General features: G+C 50.5%; 1 protein-coding gene across 1 annotated transcript; it reads left to right on the top strand.

Annotated features, from left to right (window-relative positions):
• Nucleotides 1–5,313: 5,313 nt before the first annotated feature.
• Nucleotides 5,314–7,310, top strand: LOC311062863 (uncharacterized protein; the record flags this gene model as incomplete). The annotated part of the gene is made up of 4 exons (XM_084082083.1): nt 5,314–5,332; nt 6,149–6,191; nt 6,382–6,477; nt 7,106–7,310. The coding sequence occupies 4 exons, from the start codon at nt 5,314–5,316 to the stop codon at nt 7,281–7,283; spliced, it is 336 nt and encodes a 111-aa protein (XP_083938209.1). The 3' UTR covers nt 7,284–7,310.
• Nucleotides 7,311–24,645: the final 17,335 nt, after the last annotated feature.

The raw sequence follows: 24,645 nt of genomic DNA, 5'->3' as shown, positions 1-24,645 counted from the left end.
GTACCCCTCTTTATCTTTGTCTCTGTCTGGGGCATGTGATGTGAGCAATATTTTGGGGTTGTGTGCGAGTATGAAATGGCATAGGGCAATGGGGGGAAAGGATATAATGATAAAGGATAAAGGGGGCACGGTGGCGCAGTCGGTAGCGCTGTCGCCTCACAGCTAGAAGGTCCTGGGTTCGATTCCCGCCAGGGACGCTGTGGGCGCTGGGGGCGTGTTCTCTCCTCCACGTCATCGGCGCCCATACCCTAGGTGGGGTTGGTGAAAGGGCCTACTCTGTGTGGAGTTTGCATGTTCTCCCCGTGTCTCCTAGGGTAGTTAATACCCTCACAAAAACATGTAGTAATCCTGGTCACTATACTGCCTCCCCCTGGTCAGCCGGGGCGCCTGATGGAGGAGAAGGGAACTGGTTGGAATAACGTGTTCCTTCCACGCGCTATGTCCAACCAGGGAAACTCCCCCCTGTCGGGTGATAAGAAGCGGCCTGCTTGCTCCTCATGCATTGAAGGAGACATGAGCTTCAGCTTGGGCCCTCCCTAGGCTGGCAGAGGGTAGGTAGTGCCCAGGATTACATAGGCAATTGGCACTGGGTGAAAAAATGTGGGTTACAAAATCGTGGGACAAAAATTATAGAAAAAAAAAAAGAAAAAAAAAGATAAAGGATGCTGATTGTTAATTCCTAGTGTCAATGTCAATTACAGTATGTTTGTGGGGGTGGATTGGGAAGAAAAATAAGGCCCTGAATTTAAATTACAGCAATTCCCATATCTGTGCAAATTGAATACAAATAAAAACTAGAAAAAGTGCTCCTCGGAGCACAGGTCTCCGCCAGGTCAGGTAGGTTATTATGGGCCAGCAATGTTCGGAATTGGCCAATCAGGATGGAATATAAAAAATTGGACAGAACCATCGTGATCACGTGACTATAGAGATAATGTGTACCGATTTGCATGATGTTTGGACACAATTTGTAGGAGTAATATAAAAAAGAAAACTGTTGCAAAAATTTACCTCAAGGTGGCGCTATAATAGGGCAATGTTAAAAGGGTGGCATTTGTTCCTCAACGTAGTGCGAATGTGGGTGCAAAGTTTCACTGCAATCGGACGCTGCGTTCATGATTTGCGGCATTTTTTTCAAAACGGGCCACTCCTGCAAACTTTAGATGTCAATTTTAGCCAATCAGGATGGAATATGAAAAATCTAACAGATCCGTCTTGATCACATAGAGATCATGTGTACCGATTTGCGTGAAATTTGGATAAAATCTGAAGGCTTACAATCATTTTTTTTTTTTACATAAGTCGGACTCCTGGTGGCGCTATAAAAGGCAAATGTGAAAAATGCAGGGCAAAGGTTTTTCCTTGGCCTCTAGAGAGTGGGCATACAAAGTTTTACACAGATCGGTGCAGTTATAGGCAAAAACACAAATCAGCCTGTTATAGCGCCACCATGAGGCTGATTTTAACATTTTCAAGTGCCATTTCTTCCTTGGCGTAGTGGGAATGTGCGTGCAAAATTTCACGGAAATTGCATGCTGTGTTTATTTTTAGAGGCATTTTGTTCGAAACGGAGCACTGCAAACTTTGGAAGGCAATTTTAGTCAATCAGGATGGAATTCTAAAAAATTCGTTTAATGACTATAGAGATACTGTGTACCGATTTGCGTGATGTTTGGACAAAATCTGTAGGAGTACTGTCAAGAAACGTGTTTTGCACCAATCGGCCTCCTGGTGGCGCTATAACAGGCCCCTGTGAAAAATTTGAGGCAGAGATTCTGCTCTGGCATCCAGTGGGTGTGTGTGCACAGTTTCGCTGCGAGCAAGCCAACGGTGCCGGAGATTAGCTGTACACAGACAGATAGAATGACGCACACACACATACACGGACGGACGGACGGACGGATGGACGGACAGGGGGTAAAACATACTCTCTCGCCATGCCTTTCGGCCTGGCGGAGACAACAAACATTTATTTATACTCGAAGGTTATGATGTAAAATGTAAGATGTCGAGTTTCTGCTGGCTCACACTTGCTTTTTTGAGTCCTTTGTAAGAGGAAGTAATAACTTGACAGAAAGTTGAAACCATGCCTTAAATTGACATATGTTTTAACAACAATGTTATCTACTGGGCGGCAGTGGCTCAGGAGTAGAGAGGCCGGATGGAAGCTGTGAGGTTTCCAGTTCGATCCTGGGCTCCCCCAGAAGAGTTACTGTCGAAGTGTCCTTGAGCAAGACGCTGAACTCTAATTGCTCCAGATGAGCAGGTTGGTGCCTTGCAAGGTTTCCTCCGCCATCTTCAATGAATGTTGTAATTGTCAAGTTGGTAGTGAAATGGTCTCTACTGTCTTCATACACATCCATTGTTCTGTCCGACTTACAGTATGACAGCTCAGACTGGGTTGAATTGGCACGGACATTATAGTGAAAATCTAGCTAGTTGGTACTCCACATCATTGTTTTGAGGTCATGAGTCTGGGGATAGAAACTGTCCCTGAGCGGGACGCTTATCCCATAGCTGAGGGACGATTGTGCTGCGATAATAACTTTAGAAAATGACACAGTTGTTGTTGGCGGATTCTTATTCTTTATTTTATATATTTAATGAATGGCTCCGTAGTGGGTACTGTATAATACTGAATACTGTGGATTTACATGTGGTGTGCCACTAAGTGTGATGGTGTACAGGTATGGGAGTTACGGTACTCCACATCATTGTTTTGAGGTCAGGAGTCTGGGGTCCTATGTGTATGTTTATGTATGATATAGCCGGAGGTGTGAATAGGCTTTGGGTGGCTTAGAGGTAAAACACCTGCCAGTCATCACCACAGAGTGTTCATGGGGGGAAGCAGCCTTTTGGACGCTTTTCTTTTCTTTAACCACATGAACCTACCTGTAGGCATCCCTATTTCTGGGCATGTCATAATAGGTGAGCATTAGGTGAAGATAGCTGAACATTCTGCAACAGATGTATACAGTGATACAGTCTCACAACTCGTCAGGTTGCGGCACGTTGTGAGCTTGTAGATCGTCTATTTTCGGCAAAGAGATTTGGTGTGTAGAGGAAAAAAATGAGGGGAACACCCCAGGGGGAACAAAGTATAAGGTTCTATTTTATTTTTCAAAAATAGCAGATATATAAGCTCATAACGAGGCACGCGCTATGAGCATGTATCTGCTATTTTTAAGTAGCCAAATTATAAAGTAATGGTTAAAGTGGTTAAAATAAAAAATTACGCAGATGCTTTCCCGGTTTGAATGGGTTATGTGGTTAAAGGGTTATTTCACTTTCAAAAACATTTTGGGTCATTTTATCGTCTACTTAGGCTTTTGTGAGCCCCTCAGACAGTTTTTAAGTTGCTTGATTCAGTATTTTATATAAATATATAAATATGTATATATCCTCACGTACTCCTCATGTATTAGAAGGACAATAGCAGTGACCAGAACCAAGGACAGGTGTTTTAGATTAATCTACCATGGTTAAAATGGAGTTATAATGGGTTTGTATAGGAAGGGGGCGTGTCTGATAAAATGATATAATGAATATCAAATATCTAAATACTGAATCAAGCAACGTAAAAACTGTCTGGGGTGCTGCCAAAAGCCTGAGTAGACGATAAAATGACACAAATTTGTTTCGAATGTGAAATATCCCTTTAATTAGTGTGGTTGCCCTAACAGGGCCCTAACAGGGCAACCAGACTATTGTTCTAGTGAAAAAAAAGCCGCTTTTTTCTTATTCGCTATTTCTCCCACAGTTTATTTTTCCCAATTTCGTGCCATATCTCAAAATGACCGGCTTCACCGGGAATAGACTGCTTTTACTTTGCTAAGAGATTGGTTACATAGTTTAATTGATGTTGATTTATTAGTGCATTAAATTTCCCCATCCACTTTAATGGGAAAATGAAAAAACTCCCATTCAAGTATTTTTTTCTCAGAAACCTTAAGGGATTCAAGACTTGGAGGGGTGGTTCATGATTTAGTCCAAAATTATTTAAAAAATAATTACACCAGTCGGCCTCATGGTGACACTATAACAGCCCACTTTACGCTTTGGCCTATAACTCTTGAACCGTAGGTTCCTAGATTCCTTGGGTCATGACGCATTTGCGTCAGGACAGATTTTCCGCCATTTTGCATTTTCTTCAAAACACACTTTTAGCTCCTCCTCCCATATATTTTATCCAAATTTCACAAAAACCGGTACACATGATCTCTGGGCCCATGCGATAAACATATCCAACGGCATTTTGATAGTCCTTACCGTTCAAACATACACAATTCTAGTTGTGTATGTTTGACTTTCCCCTTGTTTCTTTCTCTCAGGATCTTCTTGACAGGAATGGCAATATCAACGAATATCTGCACTGTCATTGGCCTTCTGGTGACGTACTATATTTTGGAAACACAGGAAGTTCTTGAGATTTCAAGCCCGGTTCCACAGGTAGGCCTGTTGTGTTTATGGTACACAGGGATGTACAACAGCAAATGTGGGAGGGACAAGATCCATTATTTTTGTTCATTATTGTGCCCCTACACAGGATACGTTCAATCATCTGAACACACATATCCTCAGGGTTACTTACCATTTTAAACTCTGAGACTGTACAAATGTTACCAAATCATTGTAGCTCTGAGAGTGTGTGACAATATTTTCCAAGGCTCTTAGTAGAACAGAAAAACAGTGTGTAGGCAGGAGAAAACAAAACTGTGTGGCTGAAGCAGTGAGACTCAGTTGTGGCTGTGGAAAGTATTACACCTGCTACTTACTGCTGTGATTGCACTGTCACACCTGTTACTACTTCAAGGATGATCCGAAGCATTGGACTGGGTTACAAATTTAAACCAAATGACCAAAAACAGCCACAAGAGGGAGTTATCCTTACAGACTTATTGTAAGTAAATAGAAAACATAATACAGGATACATTAAATGTATGCAAATAACACAGATATCAAACAAATCTGAAGCCAGGGGCAGCACAGAGTGTATAAATGTAATCAAATGGGTCCATTTGGATAAATTAACGCAGGGGATTTTACTGTGTAGCCTATTGGATGTTAATTTGATCATATTACATCCTTGTTTGCACTTAAAACAAAACTGTTTTCAAAACAAAGCTAAACCCAGAACCAGTCATACAATTAATGGATCATTTAGATTTGCTCAAGTTAATCAAGTCTTTATTCTAATCTCAGGTGCACTATGTTGAAGACTCGCTACCTCACATCAGAGAGAGAAGGAATGGTTAGTACAATGTACTGTATATTTTTTAAAGGAGACATTTTGAGAAGCAACAATTAGAGTGGATGCACAATATAATAATTAGTGTGGTTGCCCTAACAGGGCAACCAGACTATTGTTATCCTCCGAGGCCCTAACAGTTTATTTCAAACCGGATCTCCTCCCACATTTTATTTTTCCCAATTTAGTGGCATATGTCAAAATGACCAGCCTCACCGGGAATCGTGCGCTTGTACTTGTAAGAGATTGGTTACATAGTTTAATTGATATTGATTTATTAGTGCATTAAATTTCCCCATGCACTTTAATGGGAAAATGAAAAAACTCCCATTCAAGTATTCTTTTCTCAGAAACCGTAAGGGCTAAAGTTACAAGACTGGGAGGGAAGGTTTATAATATAGTGCGAAATTATAAAAAAAAAAAAAATTACATCAGTCGGCCTCATGGTGGCGCTATAACAGCCCACTTTACGTTTTGGCCTATAACTCTTGAACCGTAGGTTGTACAATAAAAATCCTTTTCTCCCTAGACTTCTTGGTCCATGACGAATCTCTCCATATGGCCACGCCCATTTGCGTCAGGATAGATTTTCCGCCATTTTGAATTTTCATCCGTAAATGGCTTCCAAAGTTAGCGGAAGGGGCCCGTTTTACAAAAAAGGCCACAAATCACGAACGAAACGTCCAGTCAATCCCAAATTTGAATCACATGTCAAGGGTGGTTTACTCAACAAATCCCCAAAATCATTTCCACTTTGATTGAAATGAATTGAAATTTGAATGAAATCGTTCTTAAAGGACGACACCACCCTTTTTCAACTTGATCTTTCTATTTCTGTGTGTGAAAACCTGCAATATAGCTATTAGCTATATTATGTGTTTTAACACTGTGGCTCTGCAGGAGGCTCCAGAGACAACCGCAGATATTACCCGTCCCACAAGAAGTACGGCAGCAAAAGTTTATCTCTAGCTTTATTTTAAGTACTGATCTGAAAGGCCAGATCTTATTTTAAGTCCTTATCTGAATTACATAAATTCTGGTATATCTATCTGTGGAGTCTGTTTGTAACAAAATAGGAGATCAAAAATTGTTTAAGTAGAATACTAATTGAATTTTCCTACCTGTGTGCCCAGGTATTGCAATCAGAACAGAAAGAGAAGACATTCATTCAACCACACCAGTTCCAGATTCATATTCTACAACCGCAGATATTACTCATCCCACAAGAAGTACGGCAGCAAAATGTTATCTCTATTTTTATTTTAAGTACTGATATGAAAGGCCTGATCTTATTTTTTCTTTGTCCTTATCTGAATTACATCAATTCTGGTATATCTATCTCTGGAGTCTGTGTTTGTAACAAAATAGGAGAACAACTGCAGATATTACTCATCCCACAAGAAGTAGGCAGCAAACGTTTATCTCTAGCTTTATTTTAAGTACTGTCTAATCTGAAACACCTGATCTTATATTAAGTGTGTGTGTGTGTGTGTGTGTGTGTGTGTGTGTGTGTGTGTGTGTGTGTGTGTGTGTGTGTGTGTGTGTGTGTGTGTGTGTGTGTGTGTGTGTGTGTGTGTGTGTGTGTGTGTGTCGCTAAACGCTATAATGTTTTTTATATAAGTATATGCTGGCTCATGTGCTGGGAATCCCAGCTTTCCTTATCAGTTCATTGCAGGTACAGAGCAGCATCAAGACTTAAAATCTAAAAACGATGTACTAATCTGAATAATCTCCTACAGACAAATTCTATCAGACTAATTAAAATATTCTCAACATACTTTTTCTGTGTTCAGTTCATCGAAGCGTCAAAGAGAATAAACTTTATTTTTCTCCAATTCTTCCCTCTTATGTCTCCAGGTCCCTGCCCACCCAGTACTTCTGCTGCAACTACAGCCGGTCCAACTACAGCTTGTGCAACTACAGCCGGTCCAACTACTGCTGGTGCAACTACAGCCGGTCCAACTACCGCTGCTGCAACTACCGTGGGTCCAACTACAACCAGTCCAACTACTGCTGGTGCAACTACAGCCGGTAAAACTACTTCTGCTGCAACTACAGCCAGTCCAACTACTGCAGGTGCAACTACAGCCGGTCCACCTACTGCTGGTGCAACTACAGCCGGTCCAACTACTGCTGGTGCAACTACAGTGGGCCCAACAACTACAACAGCTATTGCAACAACTGTCACAGCTGCCCCAACTACCACCGCTGGCCTAACAACTGGCCTAACAACTACCACAGCTGGTGCAACAACAGCCGGTCCAACTACTGCTGCTTCAACTACAGCCGGTCCAACTACTGCTGGTGCAACTACAGCCGGTCCAACTACAGCTGGTCCAACTACTGCTGGTGCAACTACAGCCGGTCCAACTACTGCTGGTGCAACAACAACCGGTCCAACTTCTTCTGCTGCTGCAACTACAGCCGGTCCAACTACAGCTTCTGCAACTACAGCCGGTCCAACTACTGCTGGTGCAACTACAGCCGGTCCAACTACCGCTGCTGCAACTACCGTGGGTCCAACTACAGCCAGTCCAGCTACTGCTGGTGCAACTACAGCCGGTCCAACTACTTCTGCTGCAACTACAGCCAGTCCAACTACTGCAGGTGCAACTACAGCCGGTCCACCTACTGCTGGTGCAACTACAGCCGGTCCAACTACTGCTGGTGCAACTACAGTGGGCCCAACAACTACCACAGCTGTTGCAACAACTGTCACAGCTGCCCAAACTACCACCGCTGCCACACCAACTACAACAGCTGGCCTAACAACTACCACAGCTGGTGCAACAACAGCCGGTCCAACTACTGCTGCTTCAACTACAGCCGGTCCAACTACTGCTGGTGCAACTACAGCCGGTCCAACTACAGCTGGTCCAACTACTGCTGCTGCAACTACAGCCGGTCCAACTACGGCTGGTGCAACTACAGCCGGTCCAACTACTGCTGGTGCAACTACAGTGGGCCCAACAACTACCACAGCTGTTGCAACAACTGTCACAGCTGCCCCAACTACCACCGCTGGCCTAACAACTGGCCTAACAACTACCACAGCTGGTGCAACAACAGCCGGTCCAACTACTGCTGCTTCAACTACAGCCGGTCCAACTACTGCTGGTGCAACTACAGCCGGTCCAACTACAGCTGGTCCAACTACTGCTGGTGCAACTACAGCCGGTCCAACTACAGCTGGTCCAACTACTGCTGGTGCAACTACAGCCGGTCCAACTACTGCTGGTGCAACAACAACCGGTCCAACTTCTTCTGCTGCTGCAACTACAGCCGGTCCAACTACGGCTGGTGCAACTACAGCCGGTCCAACTACTGCTTCTGCAACTACAGCCGGTCCAACTACTGCTGGTGCAACTACAGCCGGTTCAACTACTGCTGCTGCAACTACAGCTGGTCCAATTACAGCCGGTCCAACTACTGCTGCTTCAACTACTACAGCCGGTCCAACTACTGCTGGTGCAACTACAGTGGGTACAACAACTACCACAACTGTTGCAACAACTGTCACAGCTGCCCCAACAACTACCACCGCTGCCACACCAACTACAACAGCTGGCCTAACAACTACCACAGCTGGTGCAACAACAGCCGGTCCAACTACTGCTGCTTCAACTACAGCCGGTCCAACTACTGCTGGTGCAACTACAGCCGGTCCAACTACAGCTGGTCCAACTACTGCTGCTGCAACTACAGCCGGTCCAACTACGGCTGGTTTAACTACAGCCGGTCCAACTACTGCTGGTGCAACTACAGTGGGCCCAACAACTACCACAGCTGTTGCAACAACTGTCACAGCTGCCCCAACTACCACCGCTGGCCTAACAACTGGCCTAACAACTACCACAGCTGGTGCAACAACAGCCGGTCCAACTACTGCTGCTTCAACTACAGCCGGTCCAACTACTGCTGGTGCAACTACAGCCGGTCCAACTACAGCTGGTCCAACTACTGCTGGTGCAACTACAGCCGGTCCAACTACAGCTGGTCCAACTACTGCTGGTGCAACTACAGCCGGTCCAACTACTGCTGGTGCAACAACAACCGGTCCAACTTCTTCTGCTGCTGCAACTACAGCCGGTCCAACTACGGCTGGTGCAACTACAGCCGGTCCAACTGCTGCTTCTGCAACTACAGCCGGTCCAACTACTGCTGGTGCAACTACAGCCGGTTCAACTACTGCTGCTGCAACTACAGCTGGTCCAATTACAGCCGGTCCAACTACTGCTGCTTCAACTACTACAGCCGGTCCAACTACTGCTGGTGCAACTACAGTGGGTACAACAACTACCACAGCTGTTGCAACAACTGTCACAGCTGCCCCAACAACTACCACCGCTGCCACACCAACTACAACAGCTGGCCTAACAACTACCACAGCTGGTGCAACAACAGCCGGTACAACTACTGCTGCTTCAACTACAGTGGTTCCAACTACTGCTGGTGCAACTACAGCCGGGCCAACTACTGCTGGTGCAACTACAGCCGGTGAAACTACTGCTTCTGCGACTACAGCCGGTCCAACTACTGCTGGTGCAACTACAACAGGTCCAACTACTGTTGCTGCAACTACAGCCGGTCCAACTACAGCTTCTGCAACTACAGCCGGTCCAACTACTGCTGGTGCAACTACAGCCGGTCCAACTACTGCTGGTGCAACAACAACCGGTCCAACTTCTTCTGCTGCTGCAACTACAGCCGGTCCAACTACAGCTTCTGCAACTACAGCCGGTCCAACTACTGCTGGTGCAACTACAGCCGGTCCAACTACCGCTGCTGCAACTACCGTGGGTCCAACTACAGCCAGTCCAGCTACTGCTGGTGCAACTACAGCCGGTCCAACTACTTCTGCTGCAACTACAGCCAGTCCAACTACTGCAGGTGCAACTACAGCCGGTCCACCTACTGCTGGTGCAACTACAGCCGGTCCAACTACTGCTGGTGCAACTACAGTGGGCCCAACAACTACCACAGCTGTTGCAACAACTGTCACAGCTGCCCAAACTACCACCGCTGCCACACCAACTACAACAGCTGGCCTAACAACTACCACAGCTGGTGCAACAACAGCCGGTCCAACTACTGCTGCTTCAACTACAGCCGGTCCAACTACTGCTGGTGCAACTACAGCCGGTCCAACTACAGCTGGTCCAACTACTGCTGCTGCAACTACAGCCGGTCCAACTACGGCTGGTGCAACTACAGCAGGTCCAACTACTGCTGGTGCAACTACAGTGGGCCCAACAACTACCACAGCTGTTGCAACAACTGTCACAGCTGCCCCAACTACCACCGCTGGCCTAACAACTGGCCTAACAACTACCACAGCTGGTGCAACAACAGCCGGTCCAACTACTGCTGCTTCAACTACAGCCGGTCCAACTACTGCTGGTGCAACTACAGCCGGTCCAACTACAGCTGGTCCAACTACTGCTGGTGCAACTACAGCCGGTCCAACTACAGCTGGTCCAACTACTGCTGGTGCAACTACAGCCGGTCCAACTACTGCTGGTGCAACAACAACCGGTCCAACTTCTTCTGCTGCTGCAACTACAGCCGGTCCAACTACGGCTGGTGCAACTACAGCCGGTCCAACTACTGCTTCTGCAACTACAGCCGGTCCAACTACTGCTGGTGCAACTACAGCCGGTTCAACTACTGCTGCTGCAACTACAGCTGGTCCAATTACAGCCGGTCCAACTACTGCTGCTTCAACTACTACAGCCGGTCCAACTACTGCTGGTGCAACTACAGTGGGTACAACAACTACCACAGCTGTTGCAACAACTGTCACAGCTGCCCCAACAACTACCACCGCTGCCACACCAACTACAACAGCTGGCCTAACAACTACCACAGCTGGTGCAACAACAGCCGGTACAACTACTGCTGCTTCAACTACAGTGGTTCCAACTACTGCTGGTGCAACTACAGCCAGTCCAACTACTGCTTCTGCAACTACAGCCGGGCCAACTACTGCTGGTGCAACTACAGCCGGTGAAACTACTGCTTCTGCGACTACAGCCGGTCCAACTACTGCTGGTGCAACTACAACAGGTCCAACTACTGTTGCTGCAACTACAGCCGGTCCAACTACAGCTTCTGCAACTACAGCCGGTCCAACTACTGCTGGTGCAACTACAACAGGTCCAACTACTGTTGCTGCAACTACAGCCGGTCCAACTACAGCTTCTGCAACTACAGCCGGTCCAACTACTGCTGGTGCAACTACAACAGGTCCAACTACTGTTGCTGCAACTACAGCCGGTCCAACTACAGCTTCTGCAACTACAGCCGGTCCAACTACCGCTGCTGCAACTACCGTGGGTCCAACTACAGCCAGTCCAGCTACTGCTGGTGCAACTACAGCCAGTCCAACTACTGCTGGTGCAACTACAGCCGGTAAAACTACTTCTGCTGCAACTACAGCCAGTCCAACTACTGCAAGTGCAACTACAGCCGGTCCAACTACTGCTGGTGCAACTACAGTGGGCCCAACAACTACCACAGCTGTTGCAACAACTGTCACAGCTGCCCCAACTACCACCGCTGCCACACCAACTACAACAGCTGGCCTAACAACTACCACAGCTGGGTCAACAACAGCCGGTCCAACTACTGCTGCTTCAACTACAGCCGGTCCAACTACCGCTGCTGCAACTACCGTGGGTCCAACTACAGCCAGTCCAGCTACTGCTGGTGCAACTACAGCCGGTCCAACTACTTCTGCTGCAACTACAGCCAGTCCAACTACTGCAGGTGCAACTACAGCCGGTCCACCTACTGCTGGTGCAACTACAGCCGGTCCAACTACTGCTGGTGCAACTACAGTGGGCCCAACAACTACCACAGCTGTTGCAACAACTGTCACAGCTGCCCAAACTACCACCGCTGCCACACCAACTACAACAGCTGGCCTAACAACTACCACAGCTGGTGCAACAACAGCCGGTCCAACTACTGCTGCTTCAACTACAGCCGGTCCAACTACTGCTGGTGCAACTACAGCCGGTCCAACTACAGCTGGTCCAACTACTGCTGCTGCAACTACAGCCGGTCCAACTACGGCTGGTGCAACTACAGCCGGTCCAACTACTGCTGGTGCAACTACAGTGGGCCCAACAACTACCACAGCTGTTGCAACAACTGTCACAGCTGCCCCAACTACCACCGCTGGCCTAACAACTGGCCTAACAACTACCACAGCTGGTGCAACAACAGCCGGTCCAACTACTGCTGCTTCAACTACAGCCGGTCCAACTACTGCTGGTGCAACTACAGCCGGTCCAACTACAGCTGGTCCAACTACTGCTGGTGCAACTACAGCCGGTCCAACTACAGCTGGTCCAACTACTGCTGGTGCAACTACAGCCGGTCCAACTACTGCTGGTGCAACAACAACCGGTCCAACTTCTTCTGCTGCTGCAACTACAGCCGGTCCAACTACGGCTGGTGCAACTACAGCCGGTCCAACTACTGCTTCTGCAACTACAGCCGGTCCAACTACTGCTGGTGCAACTACAGCCGGTTCAACTACTGCTGCTGCAACTACAGCTGGTCCAATTACAGCCGGTCCAACTACTGCTGCTTCAACTACTACAGCCGGTCCAACTACTGCTGGTGCAACTACAGTGGGTACAACAACTACCACAGCTGTTGCAACAACTGTCACAGCTGCCCCAACAACTACCACCGCTGCCACACCAACTACAACAGCTGGCCTAACAACTACCACAGCTGGTGCAACAACAGCCGGTCCAACTACTGCTGCTTCAACTACAGCCGGTCCAACTACTGCTGGTGCAACTACAGCCGGTCCAACTACAGCTGGTCCAACTACTGCTGCTGCAACTACAGCCGGTCCAACTACGGCTGGTGCAACTACAGCCGGTCCAACTACTGCTGGTGCAACTACAGTGGGCCCAACAACTACCACAGCTGTTGCAACAACTGTCACAGCTGCCCCAACTACCACCGCTGGCCTAACAACTGGCCTAACAACTACCACAGCTGGTGCAACAACAGCCGGTCCAACTACTGCTGCTTCAACTACAGCCGGTCCAACTACTGCTGGTGCAACTACAGCCGGTCCAACTACAGCTGGTCCAACTACTGCTGGTGCAACTACAGCCGGTCCAACTACAGCTGGTCCAACTACTGCTGGTGCAACTACAGCCGGTCCAACTACTGCTGGTGCAACAACAACCGGTCCAACTTCTTCTGCTGCTGCAACTACAGCCGGTCCAACTACGGCTGGTGCAACTACAGCCGGTCCAACTGCTGCTTCTGCAACTACAGCCGGTCCAACTACTGCTGGTGCAACTACAGCCGGTTCAACTACTGCTGCTGCAACTACAGCTGGTCCAATTACAGCCGGTCCAACTACTGCTGCTTCAACTACTACAGCCGGTCCAACTACTGCTGGTGCAACTACAGTGGGTACAACAACTACCACAGCTGTTGCAACAACTGTCACAGCTGCCCCAACAACTACCACCGCTGCCACACCAACTACAACAGCTGGCCTAACAACTACCACAGCTGGTGCAACAACAGCCGGTACAACTACTGCTGCTTCAACTACAGTGGTTCCAACTACTGCTGGTGCAACTACAGCCAGTCCAACTACTGCTTCTGCAACTACAGCCGGGCCAACTACTGCTGGTGCAACTACAGCCGGTGAAACTACTGCTTCTGCGACTACAGCCGGTCCAACTACTGCTGGTGCAACTACAACAGGTCCAACTACTGTTGCTGCAACTACAGCCGGTCCAACTACAGCTTCTGCAACTACAGCCGGTCCAACTACTGCTGGTGCAACTACAGCCGGTCCAACTACTGCTGGTGCAACAACAACCGGTCCAACTTCTTCTGCTGCTGCAACTACAGCCGGTCCAACTACAGCTTCTGCAACTACAGCCGGTCCAACTACTGCTGGTGCAACTACAGCCGGTCCAACTACCGCTGCTGCAACTACCGTGGGTCCAACTACAGCCAGTCCAGCTACTGCTGGTGCAACTACAGCCGGTCCAACTACTTCTGCTGCAACTACAGCCAGTCCAACTACTGCAGGTGCAACTACAGCCGGTCCACCTACTGCTGGTGCAACTACAGCCGGTCCAACTACTGCTGGTGCAACTACAGTGGGCCCAACAACTACCACAGCTGTTGCAACAACTGTCACAGCTGCCCAAACTACCACCGCTGCCACACCAACTACAACAGCTGGCCTAACAACTACCACAGCTGGTGCAACAACAGCCGGTCCAACTACTGCTGCTTCAACTACAGCCGGTCCAACTACTGCTGGTGCAACTACAGCCGGTCCAACTACAGCTGGTCCAACTACTGCTGCTGCAACTACAGCCGGTCCAACTACGGCTGGTGCAACTACAGCCGGTCCAACTACTGCTGGTGCAACTACAGTGGGCCCAACAACTACCACAGCTGTTGCAACAACTGTCACAGCTGCCCCAACTACCACCGCTGGCCTAACAACTGGCCTAACAACTACCACAGCTGGTGCAACAACAGCCGGTCCAACTACTGCTGCTTCAACTACAGCCGGTCCAACTACTGCTGGTGCAACTACAGCCGGTCCAACTACAGCTGGTCCAACTACTGCTGGTGCAACTACAGCCGGTCCAACTACAGCTGGTCCAACTACTGCTGGTGCAACTACAGCCGGTCCAACTACTGCTGGTGCAACAACAACCGGTCCAACTTCTTCTGCTGCTGCAACTACAGCCGGTCCAACTATGGCTGGTGCAACTACAGCCGGTCCAACTACTGCTTCTGCAACTACAGCCGGTCCAACTACTGCTGGTGCAACTACAGCCGGTTCAACTACTGCTGCTGCAACTACAGCTGGTCCAATTACAGCCGGTCCAACTACTGCTGCTTCAACTACTACAGCCGGTCCAACTACTGCTGGTGCAACTACAGTGGGTACAACAACTACCACAGCTGTTGCAACAACTGTCACAGCTGCCCCAACAACTACCACCGCTGCCACACCAACTACAACAGCTGGCCTAACAACTACCACAGCTGGTGCAACAACAGCCGGTACAACTACTGCTGCTTCAACTACAGTGGTTCCAACTACTGCTGGTGCAACTACAGCCAGTCCAACTACTGCTTCTGCAACTACAGCCGGGCCAACTACTGCTGGTGCAACTACAGCCGGTGAAACTACTGCTTCTGCGACTACAGCCGGTCCAACTACTGCTGGTGCAACTACAACAGGTCCAACTACTGTTGCTGCAACTACAGCCGGTCCAACTACAGCTTCTGCAACTACAGCCGGTCCAACTACTGCTGCTGCAACTACAACAGGTCCAACTACTGTTGCTGCAACTACAGCCGGTCCAACTACAGCTTCTGCAACTACAGCCGGTCCAACTACTGCTGGTGCAACTACAACAGGTCCAACTACTGTTGCTGCAACTACAGCCGGTCCAACTACAGCTTCTGCAACTACAGCCGGTCCAACTACCGCTGCTGCAACTACCGTGGGTCCAACTACAGCCAGTCCAGCTACTGCTGGTGCAACTACAGCCAGTCCAACTACTGCTGGTGCAACTACAGCCGGTAAAACTACTTCTGCTGCAACTACAGCCAGTCCAACTACTGCAAGTGCAACTACAGCCGGTCCAACTACTGCTGGTGCAACTACAGTGGGCCCAACAACTACCACAGCTGTTGCAACAACTGTCACAGCTGCCCCAACTACCACCGCTGCCACACCAACTACAACAGCTGGCCTAACAACTACCACAGCTGGGTCAACAACAGCCGGTCCAACTACTGCTGCTTCAACTACAGCCGGTCCAACTACCGCTGCTGCAACTACCGTGGGTCCAACTACAGCCAGTCCAGCTACTGCTGGTGCAACTACAGCCGGTCCAACTACTTCTGCTGCAACTACAGCCAGTCCAACTACTGCAGGTGCAACTACAGCCGGTCCACCTACTGCTGGTGCAACTACAGCCGGTCCAACTACTGCTGGTGCAACTACAGTGGGCCCAACAACTACCACAGCTGTTGCAACAACTGTCACAGCTGCCCAAACTACCACTGCTGCCACACCAACTACAACAGCTGGCCTAACAACTACCACAGCTGGTGCAACAACAGCCGGTCCAACTACTGCTGCTTCAACTACAGCCGGTCCAACTACTGCTGGTGCAACTACAGCCGGTCCAACTACAGCTGGTCCAACTACTGCTGCTGCAACTACAGCCGGTCCAACTACGGCTGGTGCAACTACAGCCGGTCCAACTACTGCTGGTGCAACTACAGTGGGCCCAACAACTACCACAGCTGTTGCAACAACTGTCACAGCTGCCCCAACTACCACCGCTGGCCTAACAACTGGCCTAACAACTACCACAGCTGGTGCAACAACAGCCGGTCCAACTACTGCTGCTTCAACTACAGCCGGTCCAACTACTGCTGGTGCAACTACAGCCGGTCCAACTACAGCTGGTCCAACTACTGCTGGTGCAACTACAGCCGGTCCAACTACAGCTGGTCCAACTACTGCTGGTGCAACTACAGCCGGTCCAACTACTGCTGGTGCAACAACAACCGGTCCAACTTCTTCTGCTGCTGCAACTACAGCCGGTCCAACTACGGCTGGTGCAACTACAGCCGGTCCAACTACTGCTTCTGCAACTACAGCCGGTCCAACTACTGCTGGTGCAACTACAGCCGGTTCAACTACTGCTGCTGCTGCAACTACAGCTGGTCCAATTACAGCCGGTCCAACTACTGCTGCTTCAACTACTACAGCCGGTCCAACTACTGCTGGTGCAACTACAGTGGGTACAACAACTACCACAGCTGTTGCAACAACTGTCACAGCTGCCCCAACAACTACCACCGCTGCCACACCAACTACAACAGCTGGCCTAACAACTACCACAGCTGGTGCAACAACAGCCGGTACAACTACTGCTGCTTCAACTACAGTGGTTCCAACTACTGCTGGTGCAACTACAGCCAGTCCAACTACTGCTTCTGCAACTACAGCCGGGCCAACTACTGCTGGTGCAACTACAGCCGGTGAAACTACTGCTTCTGCGACTACAGCCGGTCCAACTACTGCTGGTGCAACTACAACAGGTCCAACTACTGTTGCTGCAACTACAGCCGGTCCAACTACAGCTTCTGCAACTACAGCCGGTCCAACTACTGCTGGTGCAACTACAGCCGGTCCAACTACTGCTGGTGCAACAACAACCGGTCCAACTTCTTCTGCTGCTGCAACTACAGCCGGTCCAACTACAGCTTCTGCAACTACAGCCGGTCCAACTACTGCTGGTGCAACTACAGCCGGTCCAACTACCGCTGCTGCAACTACCGTGGGTCCAACTACAGCCAGTCCAGCTACTGCTGGTGCAACTACAGCCGGTCCAACTACTTTTGCTGCAACTACAGCCAGTCCAACTACTGCAGGTGCAACTACAGCCGGTCCACCTACTGCTGGTGCAACTACAGCCGGTCCAACTACTGCTGGTGCAACTACAGTGGGCCCAACAACTACCACAGCTGTTGCAACAACTGTCACAGCTGCCCAAACTACCACCGCTGCCACACCAACTACAACAGCTGGCCTAACAACTACCACAGCTGGTGCAACAACAGCCGGTCCAACTACTGCTGCTTCAACTACAGCCGGTCCAACTACTGCTGGTGCAACTACAGCCGGTCCAACTACAGCTGGTCCAACTACTGCTGCTGCAACTACAGCCGGTCCAACTACGGCTGGTGCAACTACAGCCGGTCCAACTACTGCTGGTGCAACTACAGTGGGCCCAACAACTACCACAGCTGTTGCAACAACTGTCACAGCTGCCCCAACTACCACCGCTGGCCTAACAACTGGCCTAACAACTACCACAGCTGGTGCAACAACAGCCGGTCCAACTACTGCTGCTTCAACTACAGCCGGTCCAACTACTGCTGGTGCAACTACAGCCGGTCCAACTACGGCTGGTGCAACTACAGCCGGTCCAACTACTGCTTCTGCAACTACAGCCGGTCCAACTACTGCTGGTGCAACTACAGCCGGTTCAACTACTGCTGCTGCTGCAACTACAGCTGGTCCAATTACAGCCGGTCCAACTACTGCTGCTTCAACTACTACAGCCGGTCCAACTACTGCTGGTGCAACTACAGTGGGTACAACAACTACCACAGCTGTTGCAACAACTGTCACAGCTGCCCCAACAACTACCACCGCTGCCACACCAACTACAACAGCTGGCCTAACAACTACCACAGCTGGTGCAACAACAGCCGGTACAACTACTGCTGCTTCAACTACAGTGGTTCCAACTACTGCTGGTGCAACTACAGCCAGTCCAACTACTGCTTCTGCAACTACAGCCGGGCCAACTACTGCTGGTGCAACTACAGCCGGTGAAACTACTGCTTCTGCGACTACAGCCGGTCCAACTACTGCTGGTGCAACTACAACAGGTCCAACTACTGTTGCTGCAACTACAGCCGGTCCAACTACAGCTTCTGCAACTACAGCCGGTCCAACTACTGCTGGTGCAACTACAGCCGGTCCAACTACTGCTGGTGCAACAACAACCGGTCCAACTTCTTCTGCTGCTGCAACTACAGCCGGTCCAACTACAGCTTCTGCAACTACAGCCGGTCCAACTACTGCTGGTGCAACTACAGCCGGTCCAACTACCGCTGCTGCAACTACCGTGGGTCCAACTACAGCCAGTCCAGCTACTGCTGGTGCAACTACAGCCGGTCCAACTACTTCTGCTGCAACTACAGCCAGTCCAACTACTGCAGGTGCAACTACAGCCGGTCCACCTACTGCTGGTGCAACTACAGCCGGTCCAACTACAGCTGGTCCAACTACTGCTGCTGCAACTACAGCCGGTCCAACTACGGCTGGTGCAACTACAGCCGGTCCAACTACTGCTGGTGCAACTACAGTGGGCCCAACAACTACCACAGCTGTTGCAACAACTGTCACAGCTGCCCCAACTACCACCGCTGGCCTAACAACTGGCCTAACAACTACCACAGCTGGTGCAACAACAGCCGGTCCAACTACTGCTGCTTCAACTACAGCCGGTCCAACTACTGCTGGTGCAACTACAGCCGGTCCAACTACAGCTGGTCCAACTACTGCTGGTGCAACTACAGCCGGTCCAACTACAGCTGGTCCAACTACTGCTGGTGCAACTACAGCCGGTCCAACTACTGCTGGTGCAACAACAACCGGTCCAACTTCTTCTGCTGCTGCAACTACAGCCGGTCCAACTACGGCTGGTGCAACTACAGCCGGTCCAACTACTGCTTCTGCAACTACAGCCGGTCCAACTACTGCTGGTGCAACTACAGCCGGTTCAACTACTGCTGCTGCAACTACAGCTGGTCCAATTACAGCCGGTCCAACTACTGCTGCTTCAACTACTACAGCCGGTCCAACTACTGCTGGTGCAACTACAGTGGGTACAACAACTACCACAGCTGTTGCAACAACTGTCACAGCTGCCCCAACAACTACCACCGCTGCCACACCAACTACAACAGCTGGCCTAACAACTACCACAGCTGGTGCAACAACAGCCGGTACAACTACTGCTGCTTCAACTACAGTGGTTCCAACTACTGCTGGTGCAACTACAGCCAGTCCAACTACTGCTTCTGCAACTACAGCCGGGCCAACTACTGCTGGTGCAACTACAGCCGGTGAAACTACTGCTTCTGCGACTACAGCCGGTCCAACTACTGCTGGTGCAACTACAACAGGTCCAACTACTGTTGCTGCAACTACAGCCGGTCCAACTACAGCTTCTGCAACTACAGCCGGTCCAACTACTGCTGGTGCAACTACAACAGGTCCAACTACTGTTGCTGCAACTACAGCCGGTCCAACTACAGCTTCTGCAACTACAGCCGGTCCAACTACTGCTGGTGCAACTACAACAGGTCCAACTACTGTTGCTGCAACTACAGCCGGTCCAACTACAGCTTCTGCAACTACAGCCGGTCCAACTACCGCTGCTGCAACTACCGTGGGTCCAACTACAGCCAGTCCAGCTACTGCTGGTGCAACTACAGCCAGTCCAACTACTGCTGGTGCAACTACAGCCGGTAAAACTACTTCTGCTGCAACTACAGCCAGTCCAACTACTGCAAGTGCAACTACAGCCGGTCCAACTACTGCTGGTGCAACTACAGTGGGCCCAACAACTACCACAGCTGTTGCAACAACTGTCACAGCTGCCCCAACTACCACCGCTGCCACACCAACTACAACAGCTGGCCTAACAACTACCACAGCTGGGTCAACAACAGCCGGTCCAACTACTGCTGCTTCAACTACAGCCGGTCCAACTACCGCTGCTGCAACTACCGTGGGTCCAACTACAGCCAGTCCAGCTACTGCTGGTGCAACTACAGCCGGTCCAACTACTTCTGCTGCAACTACAGCCAGTCCAACTACTGCAGGTGCAACTACAGCCGGTCCACCTACTGCTGGTGCAACTACAGCCGGTCCAACTACTGCTGGTGCAACTACAGTGGGCCCAACAACTACCACAGCTGTTGCAACAACTGTCACAGCTGCCCAAACTACCACCGCTGCCACACCAACTACAACAGCTGGCCTAACAACTACCACAGCTGGTGCAACAACAGCCGGTCCAACTACTGCTGCTTCAACTACAGCCGGTCCAACTACTGCTGGTGCAACTACAGCCGGTCCAACTACAGCTGGTCCAACTACTGCTGCTGCAACTACAGCCGGTCCAACTACGGCTGGTGCAACTACAGCCGGTCCAACTACTGCTGGTGCAACTACAGTGGGCCCAACAACTACCACAGCTGTTGCAACAACTGTCACAGCTGCCCCAACTACCACCGCTGGCCTAACAACTGGCCTAACAACTACCACAGCTGGTGCAACAACAGCCGGTCCAACTACTGCTGCTTCAACTACAGCCGGTCCAACTACTGCTGGTGCAACTACAGCCGGTCCAACTACAGCTGGTCCAACTACTGCTGGTGCAACTACAGCCGGTCCAACTACAGCTGGTCCAACTACTGCTGGTGCAACTACAGCCGGTCCAACTACTGCTGGTGCAACAACAACCGGTCCAACTTCTTCTGCTGCTGCAACTACAGCCGGTCCAACTACGGCTGGTGCAACTACAGCCGGTCCAACTACTGCTTCTGCAACTACAGCCGGTCCAACTACTGCTGGTGCAACTACAGCCGGTTCAACTACTGCTGCTGCTGCAACTACAGCTGGTCCAATTACAGCCGGTCCAACTACTGCTGCTTCAACTACTACAGCCGGTCCAACTACTGCTGGTGCAACTACAGTGGGTACAACAACTACCACAGCTGTTGCAACAACTGTCACAGCTGCCCCAACAACTACCACCGCTGCCACACCAACTACAACAGCTGGCCTAACAACTACCACAGCTGGTGCAACAACAGCCGGTACAACTACTGCTGCTTCAACTACAGTGGTTCCAACTACTGCTGGTGCAACTACAGCCAGTCCAACTACTGCTTCTGCAACTACAGCCGGGCCAACTACTGCTGGTGCAACTACAGCCGGTGAAACTACTGCTTCTGCGACTACAGCCGGTCCAACTACTGCTGGTGCAACTACAACAGGTCCAACTACTGTTGCTGCAACTACAGCCGGTCCAACTACAGCTTCTGCAACTACAGCCGGTCCAACTACTGCTGGTGCAACTACAGCCGGTCCAACTACTGCTGGTGCAACAACAACCGGTCCAACTTCTTCTGCTGCTGCAACTACAGCCGGTCCAACTACAGCTTCTGCAACTACAGCCGGTCCAACTACTGCTGGTGCAACTACAGCCGGTCCAACTACCGCTGCTGCAACTACCGTGGGTCCAACTACAGCCAGTCCAGCTACTGCTGGTGCAACTACAGCCGGTCCAACTACTTTTGCTGCAACTACAGCCAGTCCAACTACTGCAGGTGCAACTACAGCCGGTCCACCTACTGCTGGTGCAACTACAGCCGGTCCAACTACTGCTGGTGCAACTACAGTGGGCCCAACAACTACCACCGCTGCCACACCAACTACAACAGCTGGCCTAACAACTACCACAGCTGGTGCAACAACAGCCGGTCCAACTACTGCTGCTTCAACTACAGCCGGTCCAACTACGGCTGGTGCAACTACAGCCGGTCCAACTACTGCTGGTGCAACTACAGTGGGCCCAACAACTACCACAGCTGTTGCAACAACTGTCACAGCTGCCCCAACTACCACCGCTGGCCTAACAACTGGCCTAACAACTACCACAGCTGGTGCAACAACAGCCGGTCCAACTACTGCTGCTTCAACTACAGCCGGTCCAACTACTGCTGGTGCAACTACAGCCGGTCCAACTACAGCTGGTCCAACTACTGCTGGTGCAACTACAGCCGGTCCAACTACAGCTGGTCCAACTACTGCTGGTGCAACTACAGCCGGTCCAACTACTGCTGGTGCAACAACAACCGGTCCAACTTCTTCTGCTGCTGCAACTACAGCCGGTCCAACTACTGCTGGTGCAACTACAGCCGGTCCAACTACTGCTTCTGCAACTACAGCCGGTCCAACTACTGCTGGTGCAACTACAGCCGGTTCAACTACTGCTGCTGCAACTACAGCTGGTCCAATTACAGCCGGTCCAACTACTGCTGCTTCAACTACTACAGCCGGTCCAACTACTGCTGGTGCAACTACAGTGGGTACAACAACTACCACAGCTGTTGCAACAACTGTCACAGCTGCCCCAACAACTACCACCGCTGCCACACCAACTACAACAGCTGGCCTAACAACTACCACAGCTGGTGCAACAACAGCCGGTACAACTACTGCTGCTTCAACTACAGTGGTTCCAACTACTGCTGGTGCAACTACAGCCAGTCCAACTACTGCTTCTGCAACTACAGCCGGGCCAACTACTGCTGGTGCAACTACAGCCGGTGAAACTACTGCTTCTGCGACTACAGCCGGTCCAACTACTGCTGGTGCAACTACAACAGGTCCAACTACTGTTGCTGCAACTACAGCCGGTCCAACTACAGCTTCTGCAACTACAGCCGGTCCAACTACTGCTGGTGCAACTACAGCCGGTCCAACTACTGCTGGTGCAACAACAACCGGTCCAACTTCTTCTGCTGCTGCAACTACAGCCGGTCCAACTACAGCTTCTGCAACTACAGCCGGTCCAACTACTGCTGGTGCAACTACAGCCGGTCCAACTACCGCTGCTGCAACTACCGTGGGTCCAACTACAGCCAGTCCAGCTACTGCTGGTGCAACTACAGCCGGTCCAACTACTTCTGCTGCAACTACAGCCAGTCCAACTACTGCAGGTGCAACTACAGCCGGTCCACCTACTGCTGGTGCAACTACAGCCGGTCCAACTACTGCTGGTGCAACTACAGTGGGCCCAACAACTACCACAGCTGTTGCAACAACTGTCACAGCTGCCCAAACTACCACCGCTGCCACACCAACTACAACAGCTGGCCTAACAACTACCACAGCTGGTGCAACAACAGCCGGTCCAACTACTGCTGCTTCAACTACAGCCGGTCCAACTACTGCTGGTGCAACTACAGCCGGTCCAACTACAGCTGGTCCAACTACTGCTGCTGCAACTACAGCCGGTCCAACTACGGCTGGTGCAACTACAGCCGGTCCAACTACTGCTGGTGCAACTACAGTGGGCCCAACAACTACCACAGCTGTTGCAACAACTGTCACAGCTGCCCCAACTACCACCGCTGGCCTAACAACTGGCCTAACAACTACCACAGCTGGTGCAACAACAGCCGGTCCAACTACTGCTGCTTCAACTACAGCCGGTCCAACTACTGCTGGTGCAACTACAGCCGGTCCAACTACAGCTGGTCCAACTACTGCTGGTGCAACTACAGCCGGTCCAACTACAGCTGGTCCAACTACTGCTGGTGCAACTACAGCCGGTCCAACTACTGCTGGTGCAACAACAACCGGTCCAACTTCTTCTGCTGCTGCAACTACAGCCGGTCCAACTACGGCTGGTGCAACTACAGCCGGTCCAACTACTGCTTCTGCAACTACAGCCGGTCCAACTACTGCTGGTGCAACTACAGCCGGTTCAACTACTGCTGCTGCAACTACAGCTGGTCCAATTACAGCCGGTCCAACTACTGCTGCTTCAACTACTACAGCCGGTCCAACTACTGCTGGTGCAACTACAGTGGGTACAACAACTACCACAGCTGTTGCAACAACTGTCACAGCTGCCCCAACAACTACCACCGCTGCCACACCAACTACAACAGCTGGCCTAACAACTACCACAGCTGGTGCAACA

Source organism: Gymnoscopelus microlampas (genome assembly GCF_963454915.1).
Source record: "Gymnoscopelus microlampas genome assembly, chromosome: 16".
In the NCBI taxonomy this organism is placed as follows: domain Eukaryota; kingdom Metazoa; phylum Chordata; class Actinopteri; order Myctophiformes; family Myctophidae; genus Gymnoscopelus; species Gymnoscopelus microlampas.
The sequence above is the reverse complement of the archived record's forward strand: the minus strand, read 5'-3'. Positions and strand labels throughout refer to the sequence as shown.